The sequence below is a fragment of the Camelus ferus genome, chromosome 10 (assembly GCF_009834535.1).
Source record: "Camelus ferus isolate YT-003-E chromosome 10, BCGSAC_Cfer_1.0, whole genome shotgun sequence".
NCBI lineage: Eukaryota > Metazoa > Chordata > Mammalia > Artiodactyla > Camelidae > Camelus > Camelus ferus.
Genome location: NC_045705.1, coordinates 41,768,444 through 41,788,903, shown reverse-complemented (window position 1 = coordinate 41,788,903; position 20,460 = coordinate 41,768,444). Strand labels below are relative to the sequence as shown.

The window sequence follows — 20,460 nt, the reverse complement described above, 5'->3', positions numbered from 1 at the left end:
TTGCTCTGTGCTGTAGTCGCTGATGCCCCTCCCTCAACTGGGAGGCATGTTAGTTGCTACCTTCCTCGTAGTTCTGTGGCATCTTGCTGTAAGTAGAACAGAGCATGAGCTCTGGAGGCAGACTGCCAGGATATGAATCCCAATTTTAGCTGTGTGTTTTTGTCAAGTTAATGTCTATGTGCCTCAATTTTCCCATCTCTGAAATGGAGATAAAAACCAATGCTTCCTCCATCCATTTGTAGTGAGAAGTAAATGAATTAATTAATCTATGTAAAGCCCTTAGAAAAGTGCCTGACACACAGCAGGCCCTCAATAAATGCTTATTAATTTCATTAATGAATAGCCTAGTACTTACCTCCATACAGTGTAAATTCATTATAAGAACAAATTCAAGAGGAAATTGCAAGATTCTTGGATGGGTTTTCACTGGTTATAAAAAGTCAGTGAGCCAATGGCAAACATTAGAGTTGAACAGTGATACACTCTACAAAAGAACTCTAATTGATGTTCAGGTATATCAGACAAGCCTCTTTGTCTCCCTTCAAGAATATGGTGACAATCAGTAAGCTAGAAATATAGGGCACATCATGAAAGTATAGACTTTTGTCTCAAAAGTGCTGGCCAGCCACTTGCAAAAGTTTGATTTGCAATCACAGAATTTCTTACTTTGTTTTTCATCTTTTCAATTGTAATGATCTAAAGAGCTTAAAATTTGAAAATAACTAAATTGACTCTCTAGACAGATTGATAACATTTCAAGATAAAAGTTTTTAAAAATGGTATCTAAAAGAAACACTATATAAAGGGGTTATGGAGCACCAGATTCAAGAAAAATATGATCGAAGACACATTATAAATGAAATAGAAAATGTCCAGGAAACAGCAGCTCACAGTAAGAAGATAATTTAAAAAATCAAATCCAAGTTTCTTTCTTATTCTCAAAGAACTGTATTTTCAACAAAAATGAACCATTAAAAAAAATGGACTGAAAGAAATCTGATCACAAATGTTAATGTCTGTATGGATAGACTCAAGTGTAATCATTATATGTTTTATCCTTTCACACAGTGGTGGGTGTTATAAATAATTGGATTTTCAAGTCAAATTATTTTTATGAATGAACCTCCATAGCATTTTGCCATTTCTGAGCCCTCAGATGAAGGCAAATGAAGTGACTGTGGGACATTAAACAGCTCAATGAACTTAATGAGGCATAACAAAGCTGATCAAAAAAGGCGGGGGGGAATTGAATTAATTCTCCCTGATATTATTTAGTCAATCAACAAACACATTTTTCCCATGAGGATAGAAAAAACTGTTGGCATTTCCGTGGGATTTTCTGACTCTATGTTTGGTTGGTCTGACAAATACCCTGAAGTGGTTACATGTGTCACTTCTGAAGGACAATGTCCTATGTCCAAGTAAGGCTGATCCATGGAGGATATTAGTCATGCTTGAGTTACATTGGTTTACCAAACATGGCATTTTCCATCAGGGAACTGGATGTAGAGCAGTATTAATAAATCCCAGAAAAGAAATGCACTAACCAGACAGGGCAACCTAACTCAAAGATTTATTGAAATGTGAGTGGAACATTCAATTAGTTCAATTTACAAAGTGGCAGTTCCATTTTACTGACACCAAGATATTCTCGTAGACGAAGTAGTTCCTGAGCCTTACCACTCTGGGAGGTAGAGCTGGACACGTGACTACAGTGACCTCAAAAGGAGAAGACACAGGAACACCTCGAGCACAGGGATGTGTCCAGTCTGTCTCTGCAGCTCCAGTGTCAGCTGACAGTGACCGGCACCAAGAGGGGCTTATTGCTGAAGTGTAGTTGAATAGCTGAATAATTAGCGAGATGGGGGAAGGGCAGCCTTGGCAGAGGAGGAGAGCTTGGGCAATGGGGGTGGCTTGAAAACACAGTGCATTTAGTGCAGCTTGCTGGAGGCCAGGCTGTATGACTAGGGAGCAATGGAGGATAAACTTGACCACCATATTGGATGGGTGGTAGATTCGAGGCTAAGAATACTAACCTTTATCCTCTAGTGGCCAGAGTCTAGTCAACAGGACACAAAGGGGAGTGACCCAACCAGGTCTTTGCTTTAGAACATGCCTTGGGCAGCTGTGGGGGAGCTTTTAGAAAAGGTGCAGGGAAGGCCTTCCTGAGAAGACAGCTCAGTTGTGGCACGGCTGAGCCGCTGGCTGTTCCCACAGCTGCTGCTCCCATTCCAGACACTTGCTCTGTTTATTTCATTTTCTGAGACTCCTCTTTCTCTCCAATGGAAACACTTCAGTCTTGCTTCAGTGGATTGGAACTCGACACTTCTCAAAGCTGTCCTCGCTCTTTATGGAAGAGAGTGCCTTAGTCCTTTTAAAGTCTGAAGATGGGGCCCGGGATAAATCAGGACTAAGAGAGCACTTGGAATTTTTACTCACTTGATCACACACACACACACACACACACACACACACATACACTGAAGAGTCACCCTGCACTTTCCACTCTCAGAGAACAACAGGCTGGACGGGAGGGGACCACCATGGGCCTCCCTGAACCCGGGTTATAGCGACCCTCGGACTCCCCCACGGAGCCTGCGGCCCTGAATCCTTGCCCTTCCTGAGGGCAGAGCTATCCCGAGGCTCAGCTGAGGATTCAGTTAATCAGTCATCACAGGCAGTGAGGGAGCAGAACCGCGGGGAGCGCAGAGGTGCGCCAGGCAAAGTTGTGCTTGGAGGGCCAGATGGCTCCTCCCTGGCTGCCCGCCACACCCTGCCTTGCCGACTGGAGCCAGAGGGGCTCTTCTAAACTCGACTTCTTCTTGTCGCGTCCCTTTGCCCTCCTCCCTCCCTCACCTGGCTTCAGACTTTCTTCTCTTGGCTTCTGAGCTTTTCCTAGTTTTCCGCTGACCTCATTGGCTGCTTCTTCTCAGCCTCTTTGCAGCCTCCTCCTCCCCCACTTCCTCCTCTAGGAACCCAACCTCTAAAGGACAGTGCACCAGGATTCTGTCCCCAGCCCTCTTGGCTTCTCAAGCCTCCTCTCTTTGTTGTCTCCCCAGGTGATACCACCTCGCTCTGTGGCTTTAAATGCCACCTACATGCTGATTCAAGATCTCTCTACCGAGTTTTGCAATCAGAGATTCTTAATAATCGGCGTGCTCACTTGACATGTCCACTTGGTTGTCCACTAGACATTTCAAACATGACTAATACAAACATTCTTGATTTTTGTCACCCCCACCCCCGCCCCACCCTGATTCCAAATCGAATCCTCTTTCCCCAGTCTTTCCCATCTCAGCAAATAGTACATGCAATCTACCCGGATGCTCAGCCCCAAACCTAAGTGTTATTCTTTTTTAAAAATTGAGATATAATTGGCATACAACATTATTCTAGTTTCAGATGTACAACATAATGATTGAATATTTGCATATATTGTGAAATGATAATTTCACAATCAGTCTAGTTAACATTCATTACTACACATAGTTACAAATTCTTTTCCTGTGATGAGGACTTTTAAAATTTGCTCTTAGCAACTTACAAATATGCAAAACAGTATTATTGATAGTTACCGTATTCTACATTGCATCCCCATGACTTACTTTATTTTACAGTGTAAGTTTATACTTTTTAACCCCTGCTTCCTGAACAGACTGAATTAGATCCTGCCAGGGGCCCCTGCACTTCAGTGCCCTCAGCCTAGAACAGCTTCTCTCTAGATCGTTAATGAGCAGCTCACAGTTAGCTATAGCAAGCCTGTGAGTTTCTCATGTAATGCCAAACTGGAAGAGGATGGCTGGGTTTGGGTTCTTTTCCTGGTTCACCACTCGAGAGGCCTGTTTGCCAGGTAAGGGTGCCCCAACAGCAAGAGGCAGAGGGTTACATCACAAAAGGTAAGAGCTAAGGAGGATGGAAGAGCTGATGTTGTCAGAGAAGCAGCAACAATTGAGGAGAGGACACAGATGTTTGCCCATTTCCTCTTCCTCTGTTCTACCCCAGCCCACTGGAGGAGTAGGAACCCGGAGAGAGAGGGAGGATCTTTCAATCAGATAGGAGGGTTTTAAGTTTAAACTGAAGTGCATTGAGATTTATTCACCAAAAGGAACAGACAGTTATGGAATCAATCTGCCCAACTCTACGGCCGTCACCGTCCCACACCAGTCTGCTGCCCCACCTCTCAGCCTGATCTACTCTAGTCTTGGAAGCTGGTTGATTTCCTTCTCTGGGGAAACAGAAGTCTAAAAACAGAGGGGTTGTTCATCTGCTGGAAATGGTTGGTGTTTACCACCTATGTACTCTAGACCCCACCCCATCAACAGGGGTTTTAAATGCCCTTCTGCTATCAGATGCCCACAGAATGTGGATCCAGGCCAAGGAGGCATGTAGCCCCACTGCTGTTCTGGGTTAACAAGGTTGGCTGTTGGTCCACATTCTGTACAGTGCTTCCAAGTGTTTATCAATCGAGGTGACCAGACATGCTGGGTTTCCCAGGACACAACTGGTGTGTCCCTGCTGCCCTGGCCTCATAGAATTCTGTTTCAGTCAGTCTTAAATGCGTTCCATTCTGGATGATAAATTAAATGGCCACTCTACCAAATATCCATAAAAACTGGTTGAGGGAAGCAACTTCCAGACATCCTTGAGCTGGTGCTTCACAAGGACAGGGGCAGACCTGAGCAGTAGAACTCAGGCAAAGCCAGAAGGGACAGCCAGGCCAGTGCAGGGACCATCCACTAGGCTCCTTGACTGCGGGCTCTGACCAGCAATGACAGAGGAAGTGCTGAGGACTGCTGTGCCAGCTCCTCTGGATAGTCCTGGATAGCTGCCACTTACCCTCAGCTACTGCATGGTGGGCACAGTAGAGAGTTGTTATTTCAGTGCCAGCTTGGCATCCTCAACCAGTTTTGAACCAGACTCCCGCAGGTGTTAGAGAGAGACCACTACCTTACACACGGACCTGGGTGTTAATGACCGTGGGCCTGCCCGCCCACTGAGCAGGCAGAGTCACACAAGTGAAGAGCGTGACCTTGATGTTATGACTTACCTCCCAGTTTGTTTGTTTGTTTTTTAAATCCATGTCTGGTCCAAAAAAAAAAAAAAAAGGAAAGAACACACGTATAACTCTGCCACTGACTTCTTTACCTCTTTATTTCTTTACCTCTTTTAGCCCTATTTTCCCATGCCTTTGGACTAGCTCCTTTATAAAATCCAGCACTTTGAATAAAGTCTATGAAAAAATGTGTTCCAAATTCTGCCACAATCTTCTGATTCTCGACAACAAATGATTTTCGAGTTTATTCTCTCCCGTTTTACCCTCTGAATATTTCCAAATATGGGGTTCTGTTTCACCCAAAAGGCCCCAGTACCCAGCGCCACTCGGGACTCAGACTTTCTGCATCATCACTTTGACCAGAAGGCAGTGATAGCAGTCTCCAAAATGTATTGATTGGAACACTAAATTGCTCATCAGTATCCTATGAGAAAACAAGGGTTCTGTGATCAAAGGTGTTTATTGAAATGCAGACTTAAAAACATTAATATGACTCTTTATTACAGGACTTCTTAGAGCTTTTAATGTGCAAACAGGCAACTAAATCCCCAGTGAAAAAGGGAAGAATGTGAGGCATCCCCTTCCTCCTTGATGATTATGCCATTTTAATTTTTGGCAGAAAATCTGGAGGGACGAGTGTTTAAGGCACACACTTTGGGAAACATTGTTCTAGCCTTACTAGGAATATATCCTTACAACGTGTAACTGATACATGTAAAGCGTTAATTATGTTCATCATGTTGCAAGAGTCTTTTTTTTTCAACTTCCATATTTTAACACCGTGCTTCCTTTTTTTTAACCACTAAAAAAGTGGGCATATGGAACTATTTTATTGTCTTCCTTTACAATTCTATGAATTATGCTAGACATAGCCTGTGGGTGCTAGTCTTAGTAAATTACATCTACTTGTGAACTAAATACTGTATTATTTTGACTTTGTGCCACTGTTGACCCTTGCTGAGGAAGTTTCAATGTTGCGAGAAATCAAGAAATCAAGTATGCCTTGATAAAGGAGCATCTATTTTTTAAAAAACCAGATCTGGTCGAGGCGCCCAGTGAACCTCCTTTAGCACCAAGCAAAGACAAACAAACCCCCCAAATACCAGGCACAGAGAAGGAGACCTCTCTTCTTCCTCAGGCTGGATTCCTGGTAGCGTCCAAGCCATACTGTGGCGGAACTCAGGAGATTCCTGTGGCCCCGCAGCTCTGCTATGCATAGAATTTCTTACGTGATTTGAAGACAGCAGTATGGTTGTAGTTTCTCAAGTGCCTTATCAGGGTCATGCTTTAGAAAAGCTCAAGGAACACAAGCCAAAAATCACCCAGAGAAGGTTTAAGCATCAGCCCTGGGTTTCAACGTCCTCATAAACAAACAGTCACAGTGCCGGCTGGAGTTGTCAGGGGTGCAAGCACGTGGCACATCTGCTTTGTAATTCATCTGCTTTTTCCTCTACTGATACATTTAGAAAGAGCTGCTCAAGCCAGGAGGCATAAAATGAAAACACAAAATAAGTCAAAGTCTTTTCTTTCTATCCTGCAATTTTCATTCTGATAAAACATCCATAATTTATTGAGGTGGTGATTTTGATCTGCTTTACATTTGCCAATTTTCACTTTTACTCTTGAACTTGATTATAAGTGTCTGCAGCCTAGAATATCCCAGTAAAAGAGGCCCTTTTGAAGCTAGTGAAAAAAAGCCATATTGGTTTTTCTTGAAGTACTTTCCAAATATTTTTACTATAGAATAAGTAAAGTAAGAGAGAAAAGTTTCCAAAGTGCACCCGTACACAGCTCCCTGAAAGCGCACTGAAAACTGTGCAGAATAATTTTGATTAGGCTGTATGCCCGTGCCAGGCTCCAAACAAGTGGTTATTCTGTTGTGACATCTGCCAAGCAATGCGTCCATTGTTCTCTGGAATTTAATTCATTTTAAATTACTCCATCCAAATGATAAAACATGAGATGTGCTACACTCCAGGGGTAAAATACAATGATTGTTTTTAGTGTGACCACAACTGTTAGCTGGGAAGCAATGCAGCCTGTTCTAATTAGGCCCTGATTATTGTCTTCTGGAGGACAGCTAGTTCAAGAAATGTGAGTGAAATCCTGTAAATGGAAGCACTGGCATAAGCAGTCTTGCCTACTCTGGCCTGACTGCAGAACTGGCTGAACCACATGCAAATTCTTCCCCAAAAGTAGAGCAAGTGTCTTCAGACGAGAAACGATTTCAAAACCGAAAGACGCCTGGGATACTGACTTACTGTAAGAGACAGCTTAATGATGTGCACCGACATAGTCAACAAATTATTTCAGTGACCCAGGACTACCGTGCAAATGCCCCTAAATCCAAAATCGTGTAACTGCCTCTCAAAAAATATTATAAAAGTTCCTTAGAGTTGTATGTGGTGGAGAACCTTGCCATCTGGAAATACTAATGATTAGGCACTAAACAAAACAAGATGAATCTCAGGAGAAAACACACACACACACACACACACACACACACACACAAGAATTTATCTCTTCTGTATGCTATGTATTTAATATAAACTTTGGAAACAAGTTCAGATGAAATAAAAATCAATGTTCTCAAAAAGTGAAAGATTAACTTAATCACTCAATCTTCCCTATTGCCCCAAACCTCAGCATGTTTTTTTTTATTTCTATGCAAAAGTATGCCTTCAAACTGCTCAAATGATATATGACACACAAACCAGTTTTCAAATAATATAGCCGGTCATCTTGCAATTTAAAGAAATTAGGTAAAAGATAACACATTTCACACAAACACACATGCGCACACACACCCCTCCCAGTGACAAAATCTGGCCTCTCCTAAAATAAGAACTTGAGAAACCATTGTGTGTGGCCAGGAAGGAACCCCGTGTCACCCCTCCCTACAATCCAGGTAGTTTCCTTTAATCCAGTAGCAAATCTGGGCATATTTAAGAGGGGTGATTCTAACAGCCACGTTGAAATCCTGTGGAGAACCATTCATGTCTACCCACTGGTGCCCTGAAAAGATGCCAATAATTTTTCGCTCCCACTTCTGCTGCTGTCTCTTCCACATCCTCACGTAGACCCCGGACCCGCTGGCCCCGGGCTGGGCGTCACACTGCTGGTAGAGCAGGTCATAGGTCTCATCTTTGACGTCACAGAAGCGGTACACCAAATTGCCCGGTCGGTCATTGTCATAACCGGAGAAGTGGATTCTGCCCCCTGGCAGCTGCTTGGCGGGAGGGCTCACCCCAATCTTCATGAACTTCCTCTTGTGGGGTTTCTTGAGTTCCAGGAGGGCATAGTCATAATCCATGCCAATGTCATTGGCATTGCCCTTGATCCAACCCTTGGGCACGTGGGTGCGCTTCACCCGGATCCACTGAAATTTCATCTTCTCGGGCATGGCTGAGCTGGCGTTGTTGGCCCCTTGACCTGCCATCTTTAAACTTGGGCTTCAGGAAGCCCACCCGAAGTTTCTGGGTTCCTTTCACATAGGTTTTCCCATCGTGTATGCAGTGGGCAGCTGTGAGGACGTGCTTCTCCGCCACCAGGGTGCCGGTGCAGCCTGTGGATAACTTCACCGATGTTGAGAAGGGGTAGTTGAGCAGGAAGTCCTTCCCAAAAATGCTGAACCTGCTGTCGTAGCCATAAATCTGCCGCTTCCTCCGAGACTTCCCCGGAGACTCCCCCTGGCCACTTCTGAGGACGTAGATGCCCACCTGCGTCTCTGTGCGGCTGCCGTTGGCATAGAGGGTCTCATAAGACAGGTACTGCTTGACATCTTCATACGTGGGCATTGGGGCTCCCTTGTGACACTGGGGGCCACACGAGGACGACACTTCCAGTTTGGCTTCGGCCCCAAACTCTGGCTCGGCCAAGTTGAAGGTGGACTGGGGCAAGACCACAGGGAGGCGGTAAGCAGGCCAGGTGGGTTTCCAGTGGGTGCTGTAGGGGCTCACCGGCCCGACAGTATGGAGGAGGAGGGAGAGGAGGAGGAAGAGGAGGCCCGGAGTCCCCGCCATGCTGAGCACCACCCTGTAGGAACGAAGACAAGCAGGTCAGCCGCGCGAGAGGCTGTGCTCCTGGACCGTGGAAGCAGCCCGGCAGCATGCCTGTCATTGCTCTGAACCTGTGAACCCGCCTCAGGAATCAGGGTGTGGAGAGGAATTCCAGGGTAATGGTCTCACTGATGCCGTGAGGACTTGACCTTGTTAGTGCCTGTGGCTGGGAGCCCCAAATGAAATCGGGTGTTCATTCCCCTCCATGTTTAAGGTGCCCCTGATGCCGGCCTTCTGCAGGGCTGTGTGTGTACGGTCACTAGTCCCCAGATGAACTGCTCCACCAGCCCCAATTTCCATGTAATTCTGAACCTTCCCTATGCTTGATTCTACACCTTCATCAGCCCTACCTCCCTGGTCCCTCTGCCTTTCTTTCCTTCCTTCCTCTCATCCTCATTATACTTGTACTTGGAAAATTTTCAGAGCAACTTGCCCATCTAGAGGGTAGACTGAAATTACGCAGTTTATTGAGTGACCAAGGCATCAAGGAAGGATGACCCCACAGCGTCACACTTACTGGGATTCCAACTGCTTCTCAGCGGTGAGTGATTCAGAAGAGGTCAGGAAACTTTAGTTTTGCTTTGAATTTAGGACAAGCTTAACTATCATACATTTAGTTTCAGAGTAGATAGGCCTTTAACAAAGTATTCCTTCTTCGTTTGGATTTTGTTGTATACTACTAGGATCCGTGTTAAAGATCTAAAGCTCTCATGTTGCATCAGGTATCATATTGTGACTGTTTCTATTGGTTACTTTTTCAGGTCTGTGTGTCTGTGTTCCCAGTTAGTTGAAATGCCTTGAATTTGGGTCTATGCTAGCACTCCACAAAGATTTATTGAATGGATGCTTGTATTAATGAAAGAGTGAATGAATAATTAGTGTGGCTCAAAAAACATACTTTTTGAATGACTCATGCTGAGTGCTAGTGACAGAGATGTATGTGGATGACGTGATAGCTCAGAGAAAGGGCGTGAGATCCAGTTGTGGGCAGTAAGGACAGGGGAGGTGTTCCAGGGGAAGTGATGCTTGAGATGGGTGTTAAAGCTGAACAGAAATTAGATGAGGCAGAGTGAAGGGGACACTTGGAGAGAGGGAACAACAGTCTGTGCGAGGGCATGGAGACAGGCAATAGTACAAATCATTTCAGGGGTTACACTCAGCTCAGCAAGGTGCGTACCGGGGACGTGGTGGAGGCAGCAGCAGGAGGCAGGTTATGCAGGGCTGTGTATACTAAATGAAGGAGTTTGGATTTTATCCTGAAAGGTACATTTAAAGACCTGGAAAAGTTACCTTACAAGAAAATACAACAACAAAGAAGATTGGAAGTACTTTTATAAATATTGAAGCATCAGTTGGCTCTGACTGGTTCTGAATTTTCTGTTCGGGAGAAGCTGACTTAGCAGGCAGGTTAATTCATTCACAGTCAAGGATCCCAAGACGAGGACAAGGAGGGGTTAGGTCTTAAGAGGTTAGTGGAACATCGTGGGCATCAGGAAGAAACTGTTTCACTATTCTCACTCTTCCTCTTTGAGAGCACAGACCTGCTGGCAACTTTGGGGTGCCTTTTGCTTTCTTTTACATAAAACTGGAAAATCCCATTGATCTGATCTAGTCCAGCTGAGCACGCCAAGCTGTCCTCCCAATGTCCACATGCTGTGTTTCTCAAGTACATGCTTGCCCCACCTCCCCTCTGGGATCTTTTCTGCTTGACTCTTACTGATGCCACTTCTGTCGAGTACAGGGCTGGAAAACAAAGAAATGAAGGCTTGGAAAAGCCAGTGCCTTGGGACTTTCTGATTCCTTGAAACTGTTTCTCTCCATTTTTCCAAAGAGGAAGAGTCCCTGGACCCTTTCGTGTGGAGGAAATACATCTAATTATCTCTCTAAATCTTTGAAATCATGGCGAGGGGCATGTGTATGTGCACACATGTGTTTCTATGTGCAGGTTGAGGGTACTGCCAGGATTAATGGTTCTACGTGGGTGAGGGAGGGGATGCTAATGCAGGGAGAGTGCTCCTCCCCAAGGAGGGCTTGGGGGTGAGTTAGGTGTGGTGAGGACCACCCTTTAGGAGACTTTGGGGGATGGCTCTGTGTTTGATTATTCCCATCTCCTGGCTGAGGACCCAGTCCTTGGACATACCCAGGGCTTGGACAGCCTTGTCTCTGTAAGTTGCTGTCTACAGGCTCCCCCAACACCAGAATTCCTGCCAAGTGTGATATGCAGTAGGAGTCACGTGTCTCCTGCAGGGCTGCACTCCAGACCCCTATGCACCATCCCTCCTCCCTCTGACTAACGCGGAGAACGTGAATGCCTGCTAACACTGAGCAACAGACGCGTTCAGCCAGGTTTTACTACAGCTTATCGTAAGAAAGAAAACATGGAATCCAGAGGTTCAAGCTGCCAAGTATTCCTGTTTTCAAAATACAGTTCTTGGGGGAGAGAGAGGAGGAAATGAGATAGTATGATCCAGTGTATTATCATAAGCTGTAGATATTTTCAAGGTGCAGGAAGAACAGGACAGTTAAAATATACTGGGATTATCATCTAGGACATGCGTCTTCAAAGCCCAAATCTGAAGTCTGTGTGTGAATTGGATCCTGGATGTACAGAGTGTGAATTATTTGCTGTAGCAGAATTATGCCAGTGGCCTGTGTCTTTAGCTTTATCCATTTATCCAAACATTGGAACTGTCCATTGGCAAGGGTGTCAGGGAAGAGAATGGCATGAAAGAGTCTGAAACTAGTTCAAATACACTTTAAAAAAAATCCATCTAGGAACCCTGTCTTAATGAATATACCCCATCACAGGAAAAACTGATTCTCGTGTCACTTTTCCAAGTACTTTGCCTATATAGTAACCCCCTGTTTAAAAAACACTTTGAAGTATGCCTCATTTCACAAGCACCACGATGGCATATATAAATAAATATGTATATATTTTTAAACATCTGCCTTTCTAAAGGAAAAAGAAATGCTTCAGAAACCAGTTCATGAGTTAGTGGGTGTGGAGCACGGAAACAAGTCTTCTCCTGGGTGTGAGTGCTGGGCGGTCAGCGAGGCTCTCTCACTGGCCACTGGCCTCATTGCAGCCTCTCAACACAGAGGATCGAACTTGTTCTTCAGCAAAATGATGACAACTATGCCAAGGACCTTTGGGACTACTTACAAATCACAGAATGCTGTTAGAGGGTGCTAAAGAGGTTATTGCAGAATATGACTAGAATATTAATACTCTAGATTAATATTAAAGAATATTACTCATCCAGAGCCTTTACAACTTAAATTCTGGTCATTTAGCCAGTTTAGGAGAAGTCAGCCATCTATATGTAAAACTGAACCAACAGGGCAGGGTAAAGCTCTTAGAAATGAACTTTTCAGATACCTCAAAAATGTTAATTCTATTAGTTTGAAACATTGCTTACAAGTTTCCTGTACTATTACTTCAATTCTATTCATTAACTTGTGTGGTAGGACCTTATTTTGAGAACGTTTCATATCTTGATTAAAGTTTCTATGTTATTCTGAAAGCCACAAAATTGTATTAAAAAATACAAACTTTCATTCAGATTTAGAAATTAATGCAGGTCAATTTACTCCAAATTGATTTGGTTTTTAAATACCTGATCAGAAACTGGAAGATAAAGGTATGTGTTCTCAGGTCCCCCAACTGGGTTTAAATTGACAATTGTGTTAAAGTTACAAGCTTCCTAAGTTGTTCACTCCCTTACCAAATGTGTGTTGAGGATGGTCTAGAAATTGTTACAGTGACCCAAACCAGATGATCTCTTTAGTCTTTTAGCTCCGGTCTTTCCAGATCCAGGATTCTCTCATTTTATAATTTTCCAGCGTCACAAAAGTCCAGGTCAGGCACTATGTTGTCTACAGATAGCATTTGCACTGTCATTTACTGCTCAGGAGTTTTACTCACGGAATTATGGAGGGTGGAGGCGCGGGGAGGGGGGAAGGAAAAGGAAAATTTATCATGCTAATCTCTTGCCTGTCTGGGTGACAAGGTTTCCCTATCAGTTTGCAAAGGAAACAAAGGCCCAGCAGAGGGCGGCTTTCAAGAATGGAGTGAAGGATGGCGAGGTGTGAATGCTCTTAGGAAAGTGTACAGAGAGGTGGTGGCTGGGGGGACACACCCTACCACCCAATCAGGGCCTTTCCTGAGGCATTCACACCTTGCCCTGACTCCTTCCCCATTAATAAAATGCCAATGATAACTGTGATGCTTTAAAATTAGTTTGGTAGCTCTGCAATAATTTCCCAATTCACCTGATACTAGAATAATTCCCCAGGAGACAATTACTGTTTCCATTTTTATAAACTTTAGGTCAGCCATTACTATGCCCATTTCAGTTTATTTAAACATAAACACTCTAGGATGTAAACAGATGTAATAAAAACATTCATTATTTCACTACTGGAAAGGTAACTAATGAGTTACATAATTTTCAATTCTCTCTTGCCTTTACAAATCAATCACTTTATCCTTATAGAACTATCTGGAACTCACATCTTAAAAAAGGCATGAAGATTTCCAAATCTTATCCTTGTATCTAAATCTAGATGAAGAAAGTTCAAGTCCACAACATTTCATTTCTAGGAATAAGCCTTTACTGGATAAGAAGTCCTTAGATACATAAATAGCTTTTAAAGTTTCCAACTAAGTATTTTCATGCATCACTTCACCTAAATGACAAAGCAGAATGGAAAATGAAGGTAAGCAAGTATTTCTTCACCATGCTTAGTAATATGGAAACAGTATTCTCTTTCCAGCTCTGTGTATCTGACTCACAAGACGGTTACACATTCCATGTTCCATCACTTAACATTAGCCATTGTCCCGCTATCCAGCATCTAAAAATATTTATACCTTATGAAGATGCTGCTACTTCATAAGCCCACTAATAACCTTACTGTAGAGGGACACTGCACATTATCAATCGTGCAAACAACAATCACTACTTGGACTCATAGACACAGAAGACAAACTTATGGTTACCAAAGGGGAAAGTGGTGGGGAGGAATAAATTAGGAGCTTGGGATTAATATATATAAAATAGATGACCAACAAGGGCCTACTGTATAGCACAAGGAACTATATTCAATATCTTGTAATAACTTATAATGGAAAAGAATCTGAAAAAGAAAGAATAGATTTATATCCATATATATGCATAACTGAATCACTTTGCTGTATACTTGAAACACTGTAAATCAACTATACTTCAAAAAAAATTTAAAAACAACAACAACAACAACAAAATCACTGCTCGGAGACTGGGCGCCTAGATGGCTCTCTCCCAGTTCTGCACCTTGAAAGCTGCAACAACACAGGCCTCCTCAAGAGGGCAAGTGTTTGGGAGACTGATTTAACTCCTATAGCAAACAAGTGCTGGTGGGGAAAATCTAATCCTTAGGACATAAATTCTCTGTTGTACAATGTCCGAATTCCTGTGACCACTATAAATAATAGTGACAGGAAGAAACAGCAGGAAAGCTTGTGAGCATAAAAGTTTTGGACACCATTTGGAAGGATGGCAAAGGGTTTTTTCCATGGAATCTGTGGCCAGGGATATTGAACAGTGGAACCATGCTAATTCCTAAAGCAAATAGCTAAAAATGAACAAAGCTCTGGGAATACTCTGCAGCCAAGCTTGCTCTCATTTTCCTGAGGCACAGAACCTGTTAAAGGGAAGCAAACCTAATCACATAATGGTATAAGAATTGCAGTCTTGTACAGGAAAGAAATGCAGGGTATTTACAAGTCCAGCTACCCTAAACATAATCTTGTGGTCAAAGTTTAACTTCTTCTCCATCAGATTTTAGGCAAAATGAACTACCCCAGTGAGCCTGGAACAAACCTGGCAGCAGAACAAGAACAGAACATAAAACTGTCAATGGTGAGACCATGAGAAACGAATTCCCTGGAGTCAGAGGGAGTGATGCATGAATAATGGCTGATGGATTAAATCCTAAGGGAATGATGAGAAAAGATGTGCAGGAGAACCTGAGACTCTTAAACACTGCAGACAGGGGCCAGTAATGTTATCAGACCCACTGATGGGCACTTTGGCACTTATGCTACAGACAGAAAAATGCACCTACATTCATCATCTACCTGAATAAGTTGTCACTGTTACAAAAATGAGATTCCCTAATAGTTACCTTGGAAAAATGCTTCCTTTCCAGTTCAGGCACAGGAAAGCACAACAAGTTATCTTTTGACTTTATTTAAGTGGGAAAAATACCAGTGAAACAACTTATTCAAATGCAGATGGTGTGCGTATGATCACAACCACTTTCACAAGTAGACACAGCAGCTTTTGTGGCAGTTCCTAAGTTCCTTTTCCCCACTCCACCTCCAATCCACTCCTAACAGACTTCTTGAGAGATGCAGTTATAAGGTCTATTTTAAATGCTCTTATGCACAAGTATGATTCTGAAACAAGTGCAGTAAATAGACTGATACTAATTTGGCATTCAGCTTTTGTCCACAGCTGACTTCAAACTATAAATTCAACTCCTTACCACAGGGCTTCGTGAAAACGATTCTGGCACTGGCCTATCTGCTCTTAAGGAGTGCACAGGGACCCCCTCAAGTTCAGTTTCAGGAGCTGAGAAGGCTGCCCTATGCCAACACAGATGCCAAACAACCAGGAGCTTTCCACCAGCCAGCGGCTGTTTCTGAAGTCTCATGGGTGTTGCCCAAAGGGCAATAAAACAAACAGGACTCTTATCAGCTGCTTTCCCCTGAGATGTTCGAAAGCAAACCTCACTTGTATTCTGGAAGGGAGCGGTAGTTTTCCTTCATCTTCTCCCTCATCTTTTAAAACATTTTTGAAACTTTCTTCAAACTTTCATTTAAAAGTTAACTTGAGACGAATGTCCACAGGTTGAAGAAGAAATACTTGCTTCCAACAATTGTCGATAATTCAGGGACAGTAGTTTCTAGGGAAGCTCACGGTTATCAAAGCTACAGAGAAGAGACTTTCCCAACCTGTTTGCTGCACTTTCCTTGCTTGCTCAGTAGTGTTCACAATCACGTGCCCAGGGTTAAAAAAAAAGTAATGTTCCGATCTTGTTGGAATACATACATGAAAAAGAAAAAAGTGATGGGGTGTGTGTGTGCGTCTGCGTGTGTAGGAGGTTCGGGTGTTGTCAGCCAGAGGAGAGCGTGTCCAGAGCGGGCTCTTTTACTACTTCCACCCAGCATCAGAGATGGCAGCTGCAAAACCTTCTTTTCCCACCCGCCCCATGAGTGACACTGCGTGAATCCAAATGCCCCGCAGCCCGAGTCTTGGCGGAGCTCCCCCAGGCCGCCGGTACCAGCCCTCGACCTCGAGGGCGGCCGGGGCGCGGTCTCCAGTGCTCCCCGCAGCCCGAGGTCCCTCGGGCCCGGCGCGCACCGGCCCTTTGTCCCGCTGTCCCCGCCGGGACGGTGTCCCCCACGCCCGCACTCACCCGCGCGGAGCCACCCGCCGGGGCCCCGGCTCGCCGCGCCGCTCAGACAGGTGTGGGCGCCGGGTGGGCGCGCGCAGCTCCCATGCCGGACCCGCGGCGCGACCGAGTGCGAGCTGGCGAGCTGGCGGGCAGCGGCGGCAGAGGGCGGGTCCGCCCCCCGCGCCTCCCGAGCCCGCCCGCCCCGCCTCCGGCCTCGGGGAAGCCGCGCGGCCGCCGCCCGCCCCCCCGCACGCGGCCCGCGCCCCCGCCCCTCGCCGCCGGCCAAAGCCGGCGCGCTTCCGAGAGGACCTGCGGCCGTGCGGCCCCGCGCAGGTGGCCCCGGCGGCGCTCGCCGGTCCCGGCCTCCCCGCGCCAGCCCGCGCCGGCTCTCGGGGAAGGGCCAGCCGGGCCCGCGACCCGCGCACCCCGTCCTGAACGAGCCCGGGGCCTTGCTGCCTGCAGTCTGCCGCCTGCTCGCAAAGACCAGGGGCCCCCCAAAGTCGACAGCCTAGAACTCGGGCCGCGGGCCTGGTGCATGGGGAGCCCCTCCGCAAATTTGAGGAGTTGGCGAGAAACCCGTGCGCTCCCCACCCCACACGCACTTTGAGAGTTTTCAGAGTTTTGAGGTGCTGACCGCGTTCCTTGCCGCCTCACCCACGGTCTCGGGTGCCTCCGAGGAGCGGAAAGCTGCCTTCCGGTGGCAGGACCACCAGTGCTTCGCACACCCTCCACCACCACCCAGTGCGGTGCGTGGGGCCCGGAGCAAGCAGGGGCTTGGCGGCTTCCAGTGGCTGTCTGGCCGGGGAGCCCACCAGCCTCCGCTCTTTATCAGGGCACCAGCTGGTGGAGCCAGCTCGTCGCCCGGGGGCCTGCTTCCCTGAGTCACTGCCAGGGACCCACAGTTCAGGTGAAGAAGGTACAGATTACCCGGCTTTCACAGGTAAGGCACGGGAAGAGGTTTTCTGGGGCTTAATGACCTGCCCCAGTGCACCCGAGGCTGCATTTTTTTCTGTCAAGCCCTTTAGCCTGCCTTTCTGCCACCACAGCCTGCTCTCAAAAAGAGAGGGCCTCGCGGGTTTATTCACACCATCGTGCTTGTGAGAGACCCAAGGTGCTTGTGTTCGCAGTTTTACATAGGAAAGCCCCAACCCTTATTACTGTGAGGTGATTCTCAAATGTGAGGGCGCATCTTAAGGGCAGAATTTTCTTACACCTCCCCACTCTGGGCTTAAATTATTTTCTTTTAAAATGTTGCATTACCCTATATAAACATAAAACCAGATATAAACTTATGTTACAGCTTTTTAACAACTCTGGAATAAAACCAAAACAAATTTGTAAATTAAATATAAAATTCCCCTCCCAGAACTATAACATTTAAATTACTAATGTTTACTCAACTACTGCTAGGTCACGGGGTAGTGGCTGGCCAGGTGTGGGGACATTTGAGCTCTGTATGGCTGTACCACTCTTACGGTGTGGGAGGTGCCCTGTATTGACTCAGTTTTCTCACCTCATTCTTCCCTCACTTACAGTTACCACACCTCCTCTGTTCACACCCTGTGTCATTGTAATAGCTGGCTTTCACTTCACTCTGATACATCATTTAGAGATTAACTTTGTGCTGTTCTGTTCTCATCAGCGTAATGAGTAAAGTGGTCACTTTTGGTGCCAGGGCATAGCTCACACAGGCACTGAAATCACAGGCAGTACTTGGTATCGGATGGTTATCCCAATGATCTAGAATGCGCTTCTATTCATTTTTAATCATAAATAGGAAAAAGTTAAATTATGGAACTCCAAGTGTTTGTAGCTGTCCATTGGAAAAACACTATTAAAAGTCAAACACCTTACTTAATAGAAGAGCCAGGGATGGTATTAGAAGGAGGGGAAGAAGGGAGAAACATGCCAAAGCACCTGTTACATGCAAAGCATTGTGCTAGCACCAAATTAAAGAGATGGCCACAGGAAGACAGTCCAGTAAAAAAGTTCAGAGTACACTGGTGACCTTCAGCTGTGTGAGTTCTATTCCAGGCTCTGCCTTGTTAGCTGTGTAGCTTTTGGCTTAACATTTCTATGCTTCAGTTTCTTCCTCTGTAAAATGGCGACTACCTCATAGCATTGTTTGAGGAATTGAATGAATTAGTACACATAAAACGCTTGGCACACGGCTTGACACACAGTAAGCCCTTAACAAATATTAGCTAATTTTTATATCTGTTATGCAGAGAGCTTGTGCCTTCGCTCTGCTTTGGAGCACCGTCCCTCAGGACCAACTCCACCCTTGACATTCATTGCTTATCTGTCCTGGCAGTTTTTGAAATCACATTGTCACCAATTTGGGGAGGTAGAATCTTGGAGAACAAGGTAGTCTTATTCCCATCATTCAGAGAGAGGAACTGAAGCGCAGAAGGACCCCAGAGTATATTCCCCTCCTGTCTGCCATCCCACAGCCAGCCTCAGGCATAATGCCCCTACCTGGACAGGAGCTCTGAGTATAGGTGACCTGCAGAACTCAGGGCTGGAACAAGTTCCACTGCTTCTCTTGTTTCCTGGAGCTGTCAAAAGTGAAATGAGAGGATGTTGCCCGGCTGTAAGGTTGTCACTGCCGCTGCCATAAGAACAAGGGCAATGACAGATCTGTAGGGTCCTTTCACTTCCAAGAGAGATGCCCTGTGTAGCAGGTGTCTTAGGCGTAGCCTAGATACCGGCTTTTCTTTTTGTATTTGCCCCACAAAATTTTGTTTGAAAAACAAAACAAAACAAAAACCCTAAAACCCTCCCTGCTTAAGAACTCAGTTCAACTTCCTAATCGTAATTCTCAAATGCTTGTCACATATGTGGCAGTTGAGTTGTTAAACATGCATTCAGGACAAGGCCCATGCATTTGTAAGTGCCCACTCTGTATAAGGTGACTGTACAGGGGTAGTGAGGGGGAGAGAGAGAGAGCAAAGATCCCTCACCTCAAGGAATTTGTGCTTTGGGTATAAATGAAGCAACATCAAATACAGGAGAAAGTGAGGTGGAGGCTGATCAGGCTGCAGCCAGAGAGCATGGAAGAGGGAATCATTTATTCCCACTCTGGCAGGTGCTGAAGTCTTCCGTGAGGTGTACATTAGAGCTGAAACTCAGAGAATGGAGATCTGAGCAAAGCTTTTACAAACATTATCTCATTGGGTTCCTCCACCGTATAAACGAGACAAATCAACGGGTGAATGAAGGGGGCAGAACTAGGTCCGATCGTAATCATTATTGCTATGTTTATTGAATGCATACTATGGACCAGGTAGTGTGGAATATACTTTATTACAGGTAGTCTTCAAGACAAACCCCAAAATAGGGACTATGATGATCTCTATTTTGCAGACAAGGAGACTGAAGTTCATAGTGGTCAGAGGGGATACCCAGAGCTGTACCACCCAGTAACATGGCTGTGACTTCTGCCTAGTTTGTCCCACGCTTTCAGAAAGCTCCACTATGTTATGTTGCTTCCCAGACCTAGGTTTTCTTGTGCTTCCAGTAAGGAGGTTGAATTAGTGGCTCCTGTTGCTCCAGCTCAAAACGTCCTTTTGATTCTATCTTGCTTTTGTTCCAGTTTTGCAATTGCTTAGTAATAGCCTGTTAAATGGCCTCAGAGCAGGAGACAAGATGGGCCTGAAAAGATAATTGGAAACCTAGGGTGTCAGGGAGACCCAATGCCAACTCTAAATTGCTGAACTCGAATTTGGTGTTTTTTTTTTTTTAATTGAAGTGTAGTTGATTTATAATGTGGCCGAGATCTACATGCAGCTTCAACAATTTGTCAGTTTGAAAGTTATCAGTGAGGAGTATGTCTAAGGAGACAAATTTACCCAGTTAAAAATCATTTCCATCTGGTTTCTTATTTCTGTGGTTATAGTTTGG

General features: G+C 45.2%; 1 protein-coding gene across 1 annotated transcript; it reads right to left on the bottom strand.

Annotated features, from left to right (window-relative positions):
* Positions 1-5,133: 5,133 nt before the first annotated feature.
* Positions 5,134-16,729, bottom strand: PRSS23 (serine protease 23). Its single transcript, XM_032488850.1, is given in 3 exon segments — positions 5,134-8,486; positions 8,488-9,088; positions 16,579-16,729. Coding segments are annotated over 2 exon segments (1,134 nt in total). The 5' UTR covers positions 9,076-9,088; positions 16,579-16,729; the 3' UTR covers positions 5,134-7,940.
* Positions 16,730-20,460: the final 3,731 nt, after the last annotated feature.